Raw genomic sequence first — 13,481 nt, 5'->3', positions numbered from 1 at the left:
TTGACCATTTGCATTTATAGCTGAAGGATGCAGTCAATCTGTTTTTTGATAATGCAAAAACTAAAACTCTCCTGGACTTGATGATGCTCAAGCTTTTTCTTGCTGTGTTTGTATTGCAGCACTTAATGTCAGAAATGAGGCCCACAGCTGGGTGTAACACGGATACTACAGTTTGTAACTGCTCTAATTTACTACAGTTTGTAAATATTCTATTTTACTACAGTTTGTAACTATTCTATTTTACTACAGTTTGTAATTACTCTATTTACTACAGTTTGTGACTACTCAATTTTACTACAGTTTGTGACTACTCCAATTTACATTTCCCCCAACCATGAGCATGTCACGCTCTCTGAGCTATGGAGAACTCAGATCTGTGGCACTTCTACCAGAAATGTTTGCTAGCACCACTTCCCAAACACCACCACTTGCCAACGTGCAAATCAGCTCAGCAGACACCCTCAGGAGCTTTATCATCAAGCTGACCCAGAAAAGCAGATCTCTGCAGAGGTCAGCAGTCTGCCACCCTTTCCCCACACAGGGGTTTGATTCACTGTGCTGAGATCTTCAATCTGCTGTTTATGAACACGATTTAAATTCATGTGTTTCACTAGGAAAAAATTTTAGGAAAAAACTAAAGGAAAATAATTTTTCCTTGTCCTGCATATTACATGCCTCATATTCCCTGCTTGTCCACACATATTCCCAATATCCAATGTTGTATCAGCTCTTTTAAGGGACCCAAGAATCCTGTGGAATCATCCTGCACATCTCTAACAATGCACACAGAGGCAGGACAGAGCCCAACACCACATTATCCAGCTGAGAGGGGACACACATATAAACAACCATGGCATAGTCAGTGCAACAGCCAGGTTTTTTCAAGTGGGGAAGAAATTTGCCATCAAAATCTCTGACTTTATTACTGTAAAAAAGACTAAATTTCAGTTGTAATAGACACAAACTTTTTTATGGCACAGAACACCGAAAATCAGTAATTCTTTGAAGAACTCTTGACGCATGGGTAACTCTGGCAAATATGCCCTCATGGCACCAGCCTGGAACACGGCCAGAGAAAGTTACTGCTGACAAAGCTTTACCTTGCCCTGAAACCTGCAGTCTGGCACTGAAACTTCTTAATAGCAACTATGCATGAACAAATCACCCACTTCAAGCCACACACAGAACCTATTTTTCAGTCTTTGAAATGGAAAGTCACTCCCACCATTGCATACGGACCATGAAGGTCAATAAACCACCATCATATTTTTCACATAAAAACCCTTTTCTGGACTTCAATGGGAATTGAGCAAATGGTATAATAAGAGTATTTGCACTTAAGATATCAAGTATCTGTAGAAATTGAATTTTTCAGGAAGATAATCACAAAGCAGATTTATTAAAGTGTGTCAGCACCACAAATGCAGGTCTCCAGGCTCCACTGAGAGATAAATTAAATGATCCAAAAGATGTCAAATGATTTTATTTTTACAGCAGAGGGGTACTGTAGTACTCTTTTCCTGACTATTCTTCCAACTTTTATCTATTTAAACCAGAAGAAAGCATCCTTGCCTCTGTAGGGCAAAACAATAGCAGTGGGGAAAGGAGAAGAGAAAACCCTAGAGAAGGGAAAGCCATATGGTGAAATGACTTCTTCTTTCTAGTTTCCATAGAAGCTCACTTGAACTTGATTTCAAGAGCAATGAAATATTAGGGCTTGGGAGAAGAACTTCAACTACCTGAATAAAATGTGGTTTTAACCAGAACCTGGTTTAGTATTCTAACATGAAACTGGTCTAGTTCAAGGAACTTCAAAAAGATTTTCAATAAAACAAGTAGCATGCACTCACCCAAAACTCATCATACATCTAAATGATTTGTTTCTTTGTGCTCTGAATGTGCTCAGATAATCAGGATGATTATCTGAGATCTTTCCAAAACCTAAGCAAAACATTGAACAGGGATATTGTAATTTCTATGTACTGTCAAGTACTACAAGACTAAAACCACATTTAAATTTTGTTTAAGGAAATGTGGAGTTTTATTAATAAGTTTTCAGGGACATGTCATTGCTTTTTCATAGAAAGCAAGGAAATTGAGAAAGGCTGATAATGTGTTTTATTTCAGAACTGATTAGCAGAGTTCTACAATAGAGACAACTGATAGCTCCTAATTACTGCACAATATAATCTAAGTAAAGTATCTATAACGTTATATTTCAGGTTTCATTCTCCAAATTCCGATCTTTAAAAGTTAATTTTGATGCAATAAAATTGAACTTTCTGAAACAATGCCTACACAGTCTGTCAGGGAGAAATATTTTCACTGCACAAATTGAGAAAACAAATTGACAAATCCTGTAAAGTGCAATCTAAAGCTATTTACTCTGGGAAGGAAGACCAATGAATGCTACATATATATATTTCTGAGAATAGTAAATAATACAACATCTACATGAATTTTCGAATGTGCAGATTCTAGTCAGCAGTGTGGAAAAAATTTACTTCACAACCCAATATATTTTAATGGGCTAAAGCTATTGAATCCATAAACATGAGCTCATTTTTTCCTCAATATTAAATCTTTCTTTTTGCACTCCACCTGCCACAGTTTGTATCTCTGGCCTCACTGCTGTAATTGCAAATGAAAATAATTGTATGGCTAGAAGTCTCCCTTCTAGTGCTGAATTACCTGTTGAAGGTAGAACATTGAGCATTTTGTAAGTAATTATACAATAATTGTCTAATCAAGACAAGGATGTTGTGTTGCAAAGCAGAGGAGCCAGCAGGTCTCCTAAACCTCCTTTTGAAAGAAAACTTAAAGCATTTGAAGTGTTAAAATAGAAGGCTACAAACCAGGTTTTGAAATCCCTTTCAATGCTCTGCCAGGAGACAAAGGTTGGAGCTGTGTGACCTTTAGCTGCCAAAAGAAAGCTTTTTGCAGAACCTCCAAGAAAACTATTTCTTGCATTTTGGCTTTTCCTGACATCCAAGATTATCTGCTGTAAAATTTTCTCTGTTCAATTCCGTGAAGTCCCATTCTGTGTGCACTTCAAGACAGGAATAATACTATGGGAATTGTGGTTCTTTGACTCAATAAATAAAAGTGCTATGTTACTAATTAAAACCTCAGGAACAGTTTGGAAAATACAGGTATTTTCCACATATATTCAATTGGCTTGAAATTGCTTTTGAAATTTCCCAATCCCTGTTTATGGTGTCCCAAAAATATCCCTTCTAACTCTGTTTATTCTTCTTTTTTACACTAGACAAGACATCATCACCAGAATCTGCTTGTGGTGAACAGATGAAGAATGAACAATGCTTGTGATTATTCAAATTATCACAGTTCAAATGGATTTGGAATTATTTTCCTCACTTCTAATTCAGTTTCCTAACTTCTCATTTCAGTTTATACAAACTTCTTACCAATTCTGCTTTAAAGGTGCTTTCTTTCTTTCTGCTTATTTGGCCATACATCTAATTTTTGTATGTGCATTTCTTTCCCGTGGGCTGTTTGTGTAGTACAGCTTATACTTATTGAGTCAATTTAATTTCATTCAGCAACATAGTTAATAATGATGAGAGAAACATCAAGAGAAACTTTTCAATGATTTCTGTTTATGTAGAAATTTGAAAATATGCAGAGCTTTCAATCTATCTTCTTCTGTAAGAAGTAAAAGTTTACTTTTAAACTCTCTACATGAAAAGTTTTCCTATCGCTAAGAAAATATCTTCCTATTATCATGAAAAAGTCAGTTCTGAAGGGAAATAATCAAGATGAAATTAAACAAAGGGATATTTAGACAGAAGTGAAGTTAATTTTTCTAATATGGTAGTCTGGCTAAAGTGTCTGGAAGGGAAAAACAAACCCCTTACATGGTACAGGTCATTATATGAGACAATATTAACTAGATTGGACAATAGAAAACCTGAACCAAACCCCAATCTTGCAGCAGAAAATGAATTATTTACCTGCTCCAGTACTACACCTAAAAATAATAAAGTATCAGATTTATTCAGTTTCAGAAGGGTGCAAAACTATGTAATAGCAGACAAAGCAGCATTTTATCAAAAGGAAAAAGTGGTTAGAAGATCCTAAAAAAACCTCCTGCAAATCAAATCCACCATTAAATGAAACTTTTCACATTGGAGAAGCAGCATCTTAATTAATTTAATAGAGCTGGCAATGAATTATTGCCAATTATATTAACAGCATCATTCTAACACAGTTAGGAATTCCTGAGATAGAAGTTTGCAACAAACTTCTGATTCTCAAAGAGATTTTCTTTTGTCCTCAACACAAATATAAAAATTAACACCAGCAATCAAATCTAACACTGAAAGTGATAATAGGTAAAGACTGAAAGCTCATGTGGAAGCAATAGTCTTCTGTTATAAGGCATAGAACAAGCAATTCAAATAATCATATTTTTTCTTATTTACAACTACTGATATATGACACTAGGAGATTCACTATTAATGCTGACAGTATTTAAAAAATGAGAAACACATAGAAGTTGGAAGAAGAAAATTGATGCTGACATTAACGTTAGATTTTTTAAAATCAAGAAATAATGATAGTAACATCTATGCAGAAATTTATCTTTGGCTCTACTTCATAAAGAAAAAAGAGCTTTCTGTCAGTAACACCACTTTTATATGTTTTATGCCTTTTACTCCTTTTACTAATAGTGGAAACAAATACTGATAAATAGCATGGAACAATACTTGGCGCAGTAATTTTTAAAGACCAACTTGTTCATCAATAGCTTTAAATCACTTTTCCTTGGGAGACAGGAGCAGTGAGTTCTGTTGGGCTCAGCAGTAACAGCAGACCCAGAGTCTGATGGTCAGACAATCAGTTAAAAGACAGCAATAAATTTATGTTTCATAATATCTTTTTTTTTCTTTGTGACATGTCCATTATAGAAAAAATCATTAACGGCCTTATTTACAGAGAATGAATCCCAGCCTTGAACAAACCCAATTTACCAATGACACTCTGCCAACAAATGCTGATTCACCAACTGAGCAAGCGAATTAACCATCATTTTCTGTACAAAATAACAGTAGACAAAAATATAACTTGGCAGTACTTCCCTCTTGTTAATGTGGACACTAATTAGTTATATAAAAAATATTTGAATTAAATATGTCAAGGTCTCAGAACTGTTTGAGTTCCTCTTTGCTTAATTAATCCAAATATTTAAATTTGCTTCTTTGTGTAATTTGGTGTTTCAACCAGAATCCCACAGACAGGCATATAAAATTATTATTTGCAGACTGCTTATGGAGCTCCCTTTTGAAACCTGCAACTAATATGAAGATATAATCCCCTTATACAAAACATTCTTTAAGCAACATGGTCTCTGTTAATTACCCAAGCACTTATTCTATTGTCTGATTGCCAGACCTCACCTAGCAGACAAATTATGAAGTTTCCTGATTCTTCTTTTCATTGTTGAGTTTCGAATATCCATACAAACACTTCAGCTAAAACTTTTTTCCTAATTTTCCCAGAAATTAAGGGAAAAATGATATTGTGGAAGCTGCAGTGATTAGCAACTGTCCAAAATTTTATTTTATTAAAAAAAAAAAAAGACAGAAAGCCAACACTGCTGTGTGCATTGGCCCATCTTAGTTTGCTATTTTCCCACAGTTCTCTTCAAATTATGTTCCTTGCAGTATCCACAGAGTGCTCTGCAATTAGTGTGATTATTGCTTGAGTTCTCTTTCACAGGACAAACTATAGTTTTTCATTGTTATCCCCAGAATCCTAGCACTTATACTCCATAGGCTTTTCTAACATAAATTAATTTTCCCTAGGAATACATTCTCCCTCTCTTTCATACACAACTTTAGCACTACAGTGAGCACTGAACAAAACCCAAAAACTGGTGAGATTTGAGTCTCCCTTACCTGCAAACAATGTAACAACACTGTTTAGCAGTAGAAGGAAAATAATGCATGACAATTTCTTTTGTTGCGGGCTAAAAATGGAATTAAATTATGAGTTCTATCATTAAATCCAAAGGCACAGTGCAGGATCTTCTATCTATTCAAAAACTATAGAAAACTTCTATCTAACTAAACAAGACAAGCTCATCTATCTTTTGATTTTAAAATGGACTGATATCATTAATTCTAAATTCCTGTTTCACCTTCTTTTCTGATCTAACCTATATTCAGAGCTCACACAAATTAAAATTATCCTTTTCTCTTGGTGGAATTTTAAAGCTCTCCTTTGTAACTTGCACCTGGTAGCAAGAATCTCATGTGAACAGACTCACAATTGCTTCAAGATGAGATGAGCTCCAAAAAGTCACATCTCACCCCATTTGCAGTGTCATAACTTACAGGTAATCTGTAATTACATTGTCTTCCTGGCAAGTACTGGAAGTAATATCAATATTCTTTATAAGCAGATCAGTCTTCCAGAGAAAATCTTCTGGACACATGGCAAACTGTGAGCACCCATGGGAACAAACGAGGATCTGTGCTGGGCTGCTCCATCACTGTCAGTAATTTGATATGAATTCAGAAATCTAGCCAGCATTTGGAAGCAATTCCTATAAATCTTTTTAATGTCACAAGCTGTATGACAGCTATTTTAATGATAAATAATAATATCCTACAGAAAGGAAAGCCATACAGATCAAAATGCTCACAGGCATTTTATCCTTTACTTTCTAAATGGGGCTTTGGATAAACATGCAGAAGGGATGCACTCTCAGAATTAAAGAATCAGAAGTGAGATGGAAGGTGTTTACTGGGACTTAAAAAAAAAAAAATGTTCTAGTCATGTTTTATTAATTAACAGGTGCAAGGCAAGGCTGCTAAGAGGGGCTCCTTCCATACTGCTCAACAGAACACAACTGCTATTACAAGAATTACAAAATATTATTTAACACCACAGAAATAAAGCAGAAGCTTGCTTCATTTTCAGAACAGAGGGCATGAATGTAATGCTCATACTAATATGGCATTTATTGGGATGAAAGAATTGAGTCTTAATAAAGTGATAAATAGATAATAAAGAGACTGCTGAAAAGCTCCAGATAATTTAGTTTTCAGATCACTGCCAGAGATTGTGTTGTGGAGTCAAAGAAATAAAATGAGAAAAAAACAAATAGCTCAAGGATAATAATAAACTTACTCCCTAAAATAGCAAATACTTGTTTCAATGGAGATAGAACTGCCAACACCACTAGGTTAGCAGAAGGCTAGCAACTTTTTAGGGTAGTATTTCTTGCAAATACAATAGCTAAAACTGATAACAAATTTTGAACTGACATATCCATAACACCTGCAGACTCACGTATGTAACATTATAAATAATTTTCCACAAATGGAAGCTTTTCTTTTCTCTGAAACCATGTTGCATCACATTTTTAGTAATACTTACACAGAATAAATCAGATTCTTTCCATGAGGAAATTACCACTTAAACACTGAACAGAAGTGGTTAAGACATTGCTAAGAAGCAATCTACTGATATAATTTTACTAACTTGGTTGAACAACTGCCAAGCCAGATCAGTCTTAAACAGCATTTAATCCAAGATGCAGCTTTGAGGAGTGTTTTTTACCAAATGCTTCAGAGGCAAGTCAAAGAAACATCAGAATAAGCATTCATTTGGTAAATGTACACAAAAAACCATCTAAAAAGCATAATTTATGTAAGTGAAATTGAACTCCATTTTATGCATACCACTTCACACTGGTTTTGTAATCTAGAACGTGCCTTACACTATTTTCCATTCATGTAAAATATTGATAAATTCAGAAAGCTCAGGAACAGCAGTGGGGTCATTAGTTGAAGGCCTCTGTGCCCTTACACCAGAGCAGCTGTGGAATATTCTAACTCCAGATGAGCTGCGCAGGCATGGCTGAGCACTGAACCTGACATGCTCACTTCAGACAGTATTTATTATGGTAGGAGTAGCCTTCTCCCTGTGTGTCATGTTACATCTGGTAAATATACAGGTTTAAATGCAAACTGAGAACGAGTCTGGAAAGACCTGATTAGGATGAGAAAAATGTGCTCTGTGCTGAAGAATAACAAATATGTTACTTTATAGCTGCCAAAAGGTAAAAGAGTTGTAGGGCATGCAAGTATGGTCAGACTTTGTCTAACAGACAGGTGAAACAAGTTATCCCTTCCAACCTCCTATTGTTTTTTGAAACAAAATTTAACCTGATTACCAAAAAAAAAAAAAAAGTTCACGTGTCTTTTTGAGGTTAAAATTATTAAACAAAATACCCACCTATTGCTGTGTAAGGTCAACTGATCTTAACCATGTAACTTCATAAACTACAAGTGAAACCAAATATTTTATTTCTAACCTCTGCTGCCAGCTGCTGAAGAGAAGGAGATGCCACGGGCCGTAAAGTTGAGTTGCCTGTGACTGGATTATGGAGGCTGATGTAGGCCACAACATTTTTTTGAAGAACACTCCTCAGATCCTACAACACAAGCAGAAAAATGGTTACTACCCTGCATCATTATAATTAAGGCTGGTTTTGTTCTTCTGGTTGCTTCTAGGGAAAAACTGCATCCTACATTTACATCCTCTGTGATTCCCCAAGCATTGGTTAACTACTGCTTCTCACAATATACTCTTGTAAACTTCAAAGGATATCTCAGTGCTAGCTCTCTATATAGCAGAAGTTATAATTCCATTTCACACATCATCTAAAGAAAATGCAAACAGGTCTGGGAGGAATTAAAAATTACTACATTTGTAAGGCAAAAAATGAAAACATTACACACTGTGAAACAACACAATGGCCTTTTAAACTTATGCCTTACAGAAGACAAACTTCAAAAGCAATCATTATCAACAGTTAAATGGACTCAAATATTTAGAGACCAAACTCTGATTTGAATTGCATAACTTTCCCAGTGTTTTCATTTTATTATTTTTTAGACTATAAAAATAGCATGTACAAACTGTTTCAATTATTATCTCTTTTTTAAAAGGATCCCCTTTGCCTTCTCAGTAATGAGTTCCTCTTTGCATGAAGTGGCTCTTTATATTGAACAGAAGGGGTGTAACGCAATTACATCTGATGCAAAGCTGACTTGAAGTGGAACTAAACAAATTTTGCTTCCAGCCTGGATCTTTTCAATTTGATTTTTTCACCCCCTCTTGTTTCTGAAGAATAATCATGTTGGAAGTATGAAATTTCAATGAGGGCTGGCTGCTTCTTATGCATGGTAAAAAGCAATTAACTCTTTATTTTATCTACTGTTTTAATTCATTGAACCATTAGAGTTGGAAAAGCAGCCATGAAATTCTCTTCCTAGAGGAGTAGAAACTCCTTTAATTTATGACCTGAAGTCTATGTTGGCCAAGTATGATCATCAACATTTTTTGAGGTGTTTTTTTTTTTTTTTTTTTCAACCAGCTGATTCCCATTCTACTGAAAGTAAGAGCCCAAGGAATCGTCTGTTTGGGATTGTATCCAACTCCTCAGCACAAACCTGTGAGAAGTGAATCAGCACTAGACATGGAGACACTGCAAGGTTTGTTTAATTCATGTAAACCATACCATGGTTCTCTTCTTTCTCTCTTTAGTCACTTCTCTCCACACTAAGCCTATCGATGAAAAATTATTAAATATTAAACCCTCAAGAAGGTGAAAAAGCTCCCTAAGCGCTTTCTGTGCCTGTGCTCTTTTTTGAGGTTTCCCTCCCTCTGTCAAACCCTGGCAATGCCCTTTTAGAGCTGTGCTGAAGCAGGGAGGGAAAGCAACTCCCAAGGGTGCTGTATATGCAACCTCCACAGCCACGGCAACCTCCTGGCACCTCATTATCCCAGGAATGGCCTCCACAGATGTTTTTCCTCAATTTCTGTGCAGTACATGAATGAACACAGACAGATCTCAGAGGGCAGTTAATGAGCCACAATTTCCATGTGGTAATTTCATATTGTTTCCACGCTTTCAGCAGAAGGAACCCTCCCTGCAGTGAGTCCTCCCAGAGCAGCTTTACCTCAGCCCACTCGTAGGAGCCGACGTTCCCCAGGGCTGTTCCTCCCCACGAGCAGAAGAGCAGGGTCCTGTCAGGCCTCCAGCCCCTCCTCACCTCTGGCATCAGGGCCTGGAGCAGGGCTGTGATCACAGCAGTGCTGCTGGCCCAGCCTTGCCCACCAAAACCCTGCAAACTGCTGTGATGGCTACCGACGATGACGTATCTGTCTGAAATGAGGAATAAAAATAAAATAAAAAAAAACCCAAAAAAATCAAACCTTTTTTTCTGGGTGCTCAGATTAAAAGAATTCCAAACAATCCTAAAAATTAACTGTATTAGTAGTGTGTAATGTCATTAATGCAACACAAAGCTGTCAACAGAAAAGTATACGATGACATGCAAAACAATCATACAACAATTATACACAAAACTGTGAGTGCTACTTAAAAATGAACTAGTGGATAAATATACGTATACAGTTTCCTAAATTAATCCACATGCCCTTGCCTTCCTTGTTTGCTTATTGCTCTCCTTATAGATCTGATATAGAGTATTTTTGCAGTCAGGATTAGGTCATATAGACAATCATGCTCACAGTAGAGTGTTATGAAAAAACATAAAATAATAAGCAGGATATAATCCTCAATACACATAAGCATCAAACAAACAAACAAACAAAACCCAAAAAACCCAAAAAACCCCAAAAATCCAAAAAGAATTTAAAAAAAAGTAAAATAAAACAAAAGGTGTGGTAGTACAGTGGGAAACAAAGAAAATACATAAAGTATTAGTACTCCCTCACCTGGAAGACTGTGTTCAGTGCTCACCACCCTATCTCAAAAAAGACATGGCAGAAACAGCAGTGGAGCAGCTGGCAAGCAGATTAGAGATGATCAGGACTTAGCCTTATGTGGAAGGAGACATTAAAATATCTGGACTGCAGGTTTGGAGAGGAGACATGACAGAGGGATAGAGATAATGAATGATACAGATATGGTAAGTCACACCTAGCAGCTGTGTTAATGCTGGAAGAAAGCATTTTATAGAATGAAAAGCAAGAAGTTTCAGCATGAAATAAAAAATATGCCTATGGTTACTCATGGGAAAAAAAACCCTCAAAAAACAAACACACATTTTTTTTTCCAGAGAAATAAAATTAAATTGTAATCTCCCAAGGCATTATACATAACCCCAATACTACTCACAGGGAGAAAGAAAGCCTTATTTTACTTCAGAACCAATGATGTGTTATGAAATAACCTGACTGACTGGTGTGACTGAGGCCTGTCAAGAAGTCCAAACAGTTATTCTGAATGAGCTATAAACTTTTAGACCTTCTGTGTCAGAGGAATTCACAACCCTCTTTGAAGGACTGCTTACTGATTTTGCTCAGATATTTTGTAAAGTCTCCTTCTGCCCAGATCTAGACTTTTAAAGGTGTTTTTTTCCTATTTCAGCATATCAATAGACAACAGAAGAACAGTTATCAGCAGTGAAGAACAGTGATGACAGACCCATAGCAACCCCTGAGTGTCATTTGGGTTCCAAAAAGTGGAAAAGTTTTCTTTCACCAAGTGAACTCATTCACTTGCTGTCAGTTGATCACAATGCAGCAACAGATTATTGCACATTACCCACATTTTGTATTTGCTTATAAAATTAAAATACCTCCCCTGTATGTTTTGCAGTGACTGCTGCCTGGGAACAATATTAATAGAACACTTTGATTAAAAAAGCATTCTCTATCAAACTGGAGTTTCACCAGCATTGTTCAACAAAATATTTGAACATGTTGTTTAATAAGGAATAAAAAATGCTTTACAAAGAGATGATTTTTTTATGTACCTGTAACACAACATTTTCAATCAACTTTGGGGATGTGTAGGTATGGAAACGAGAATTTCATTCTAAAAACAGATATGCAAAGTGTCAACCTAGATTTACATAGTAATTTCATGTAACAAAATGAAATCTAAATCATATAATTTTGCAACTTGTGTGTTGCACCATGATATGCTTAATTATGGGTTGCACTGACAATGAAAAGACATAGGATTTTCAACTCATTAAATGACAGGAATTAGGAACCAAAATGAATGGCCCGACACGCCCCTAGGTCATTAATGGAAGAGCCACTAACACAGGGGGATCAGGCAGGATCAATGCTTGCCTGTATAATAATTCCTGTTTGGCCTGTGAACAGACCATGTGAGAGGAGAGACACCTTATTAAAATAATGCAGGATGTTTTGATTGAGAAGGAAGCATCAACTTACTGCTGGAGATGCCAGCTGAATGAGCAGGGGGAAAACATAACAGCTGGTGCCTCCTCTAAAATTCTTCATCTTTGCACATCTCTCCCTCAAAGAGAGGCAGAACCCTAAAGCAAATGACTACAGGAAAATCAAGCTGGTGCCTCCTCTAAAATTCTTCATCTTTGCACATCTCTCCCTCAAAGTGAGGCAGAACCCTCAAAGCAAATGACTACAGGAAAATCAGAGGAGAAAGGATGGTCATGCTTGCAGAGGCAGCAGCTGTCCTTTCTCAGAATCACATGGCAATAATAAAAAAAAGAGAAAAGACTGGAGACAGAGAAAAAAATGTCCATCAGATACCCCTGATACCCTGAACACCCAGGATAGTGTTCAGGTTAGTGATGGGCTGGGATTTATCAACAACAGGGATTTATCATTAAAAGGAGTCTCTTTATCTAGTCTTTTCTTGTTATACATCCCATCTTCAACCATGTCCAATACAGCTATAAAAATGTTACATTTTTGATGATGGGCTGGGATTTATCAACAACAGGGATTTATCATTAAAAGGAGTCTCTTTATCTTGTCTTTTCTTGTTATACATCCATCTTCAACCATGTCCAATAGAGCTATAAAAATGTTACATTTTTTGGGTTTTAAAATGTTACCAACTATCACATTTCATCTACTCCTAATGATTTTAACATCTTAGTTACACTTCAGATGCTCGTTCTTACTCCTCAGATCAAATGCCAGCTAAGGTCAGCATTACAGAGATGTGTGTGTTTGGTGGACTTTAAGCAAAAAGTAATAAATTCTGCCCTTGGTGATGCTCTGCAGTCTTTCATTAAGCACTAAAGATAAATTTTGCCTTCTTTCTGCACTTCTGCGAACATAAAGGTGAATATTTCATGTGTATGAAATGAGCAAAACCCCATCAAAATGACAGAGAATCGATGCCATGAAAATATCAAGATTCAAAGCAGTTGAGGAGGAACGACTGCAGTGTCAACCAGGCAGAGTAGAGAAAGAAAAAAAGGTTTAACATTGATTGTGTACAAAATATTACAGAGCATTAGACATTTAACTTGTGCCTACAGTAGAAGACAGTTGTTACGGCTCTCGTTGAGCCAGACATCCATGGGACAAACTGTTGCTCCTGTTTGTGTAGCTGCTACTGACTTCACACATTTACAAACCCTTGTATACCTAAAGTTCAGCATATATTGGCAAACCTCCAAAAAGTAGTT

The 13,481-nt window shown here is 36.3% G+C and overlaps 1 protein-coding gene across 9 annotated transcripts in view; it reads right to left on the bottom strand.

Annotated features, from left to right (window-relative positions):
* Positions 1-13,481, bottom strand: part of NAALADL2 (N-acetylated alpha-linked acidic dipeptidase like 2) — a 413,787-nt gene that overhangs the window by 73,205 nt on the left and 327,101 nt on the right. For all 9 annotated transcript variants that reach the window (XM_039713916.1, XM_039713917.1, XM_039713918.1 and 6 more), the window contains 2 exons: positions 9,999-10,204; positions 8,348-8,467 (listed from right to left, as the gene is read on the bottom strand). In XM_039713916.1, the coding sequence (XP_039569850.1) occupies positions 8,348-8,467; positions 9,999-10,204 (326 nt within the window). The remainder of the gene's footprint in view (positions 1-8,347; positions 8,468-9,998; positions 10,205-13,481) is intronic.

This window comes from Passer montanus, unplaced genomic scaffold, assembly GCF_014805655.1.
Source record: "Passer montanus isolate IOZ18808 unplaced genomic scaffold, ASM1480565v1 scaffold29, whole genome shotgun sequence".
NCBI classification, from domain to species: Eukaryota; Metazoa; Chordata; class Aves; order Passeriformes; family Passeridae; genus Passer; species Passer montanus.
This window is presented reverse-complemented; position numbering and strand designations above follow the sequence as displayed.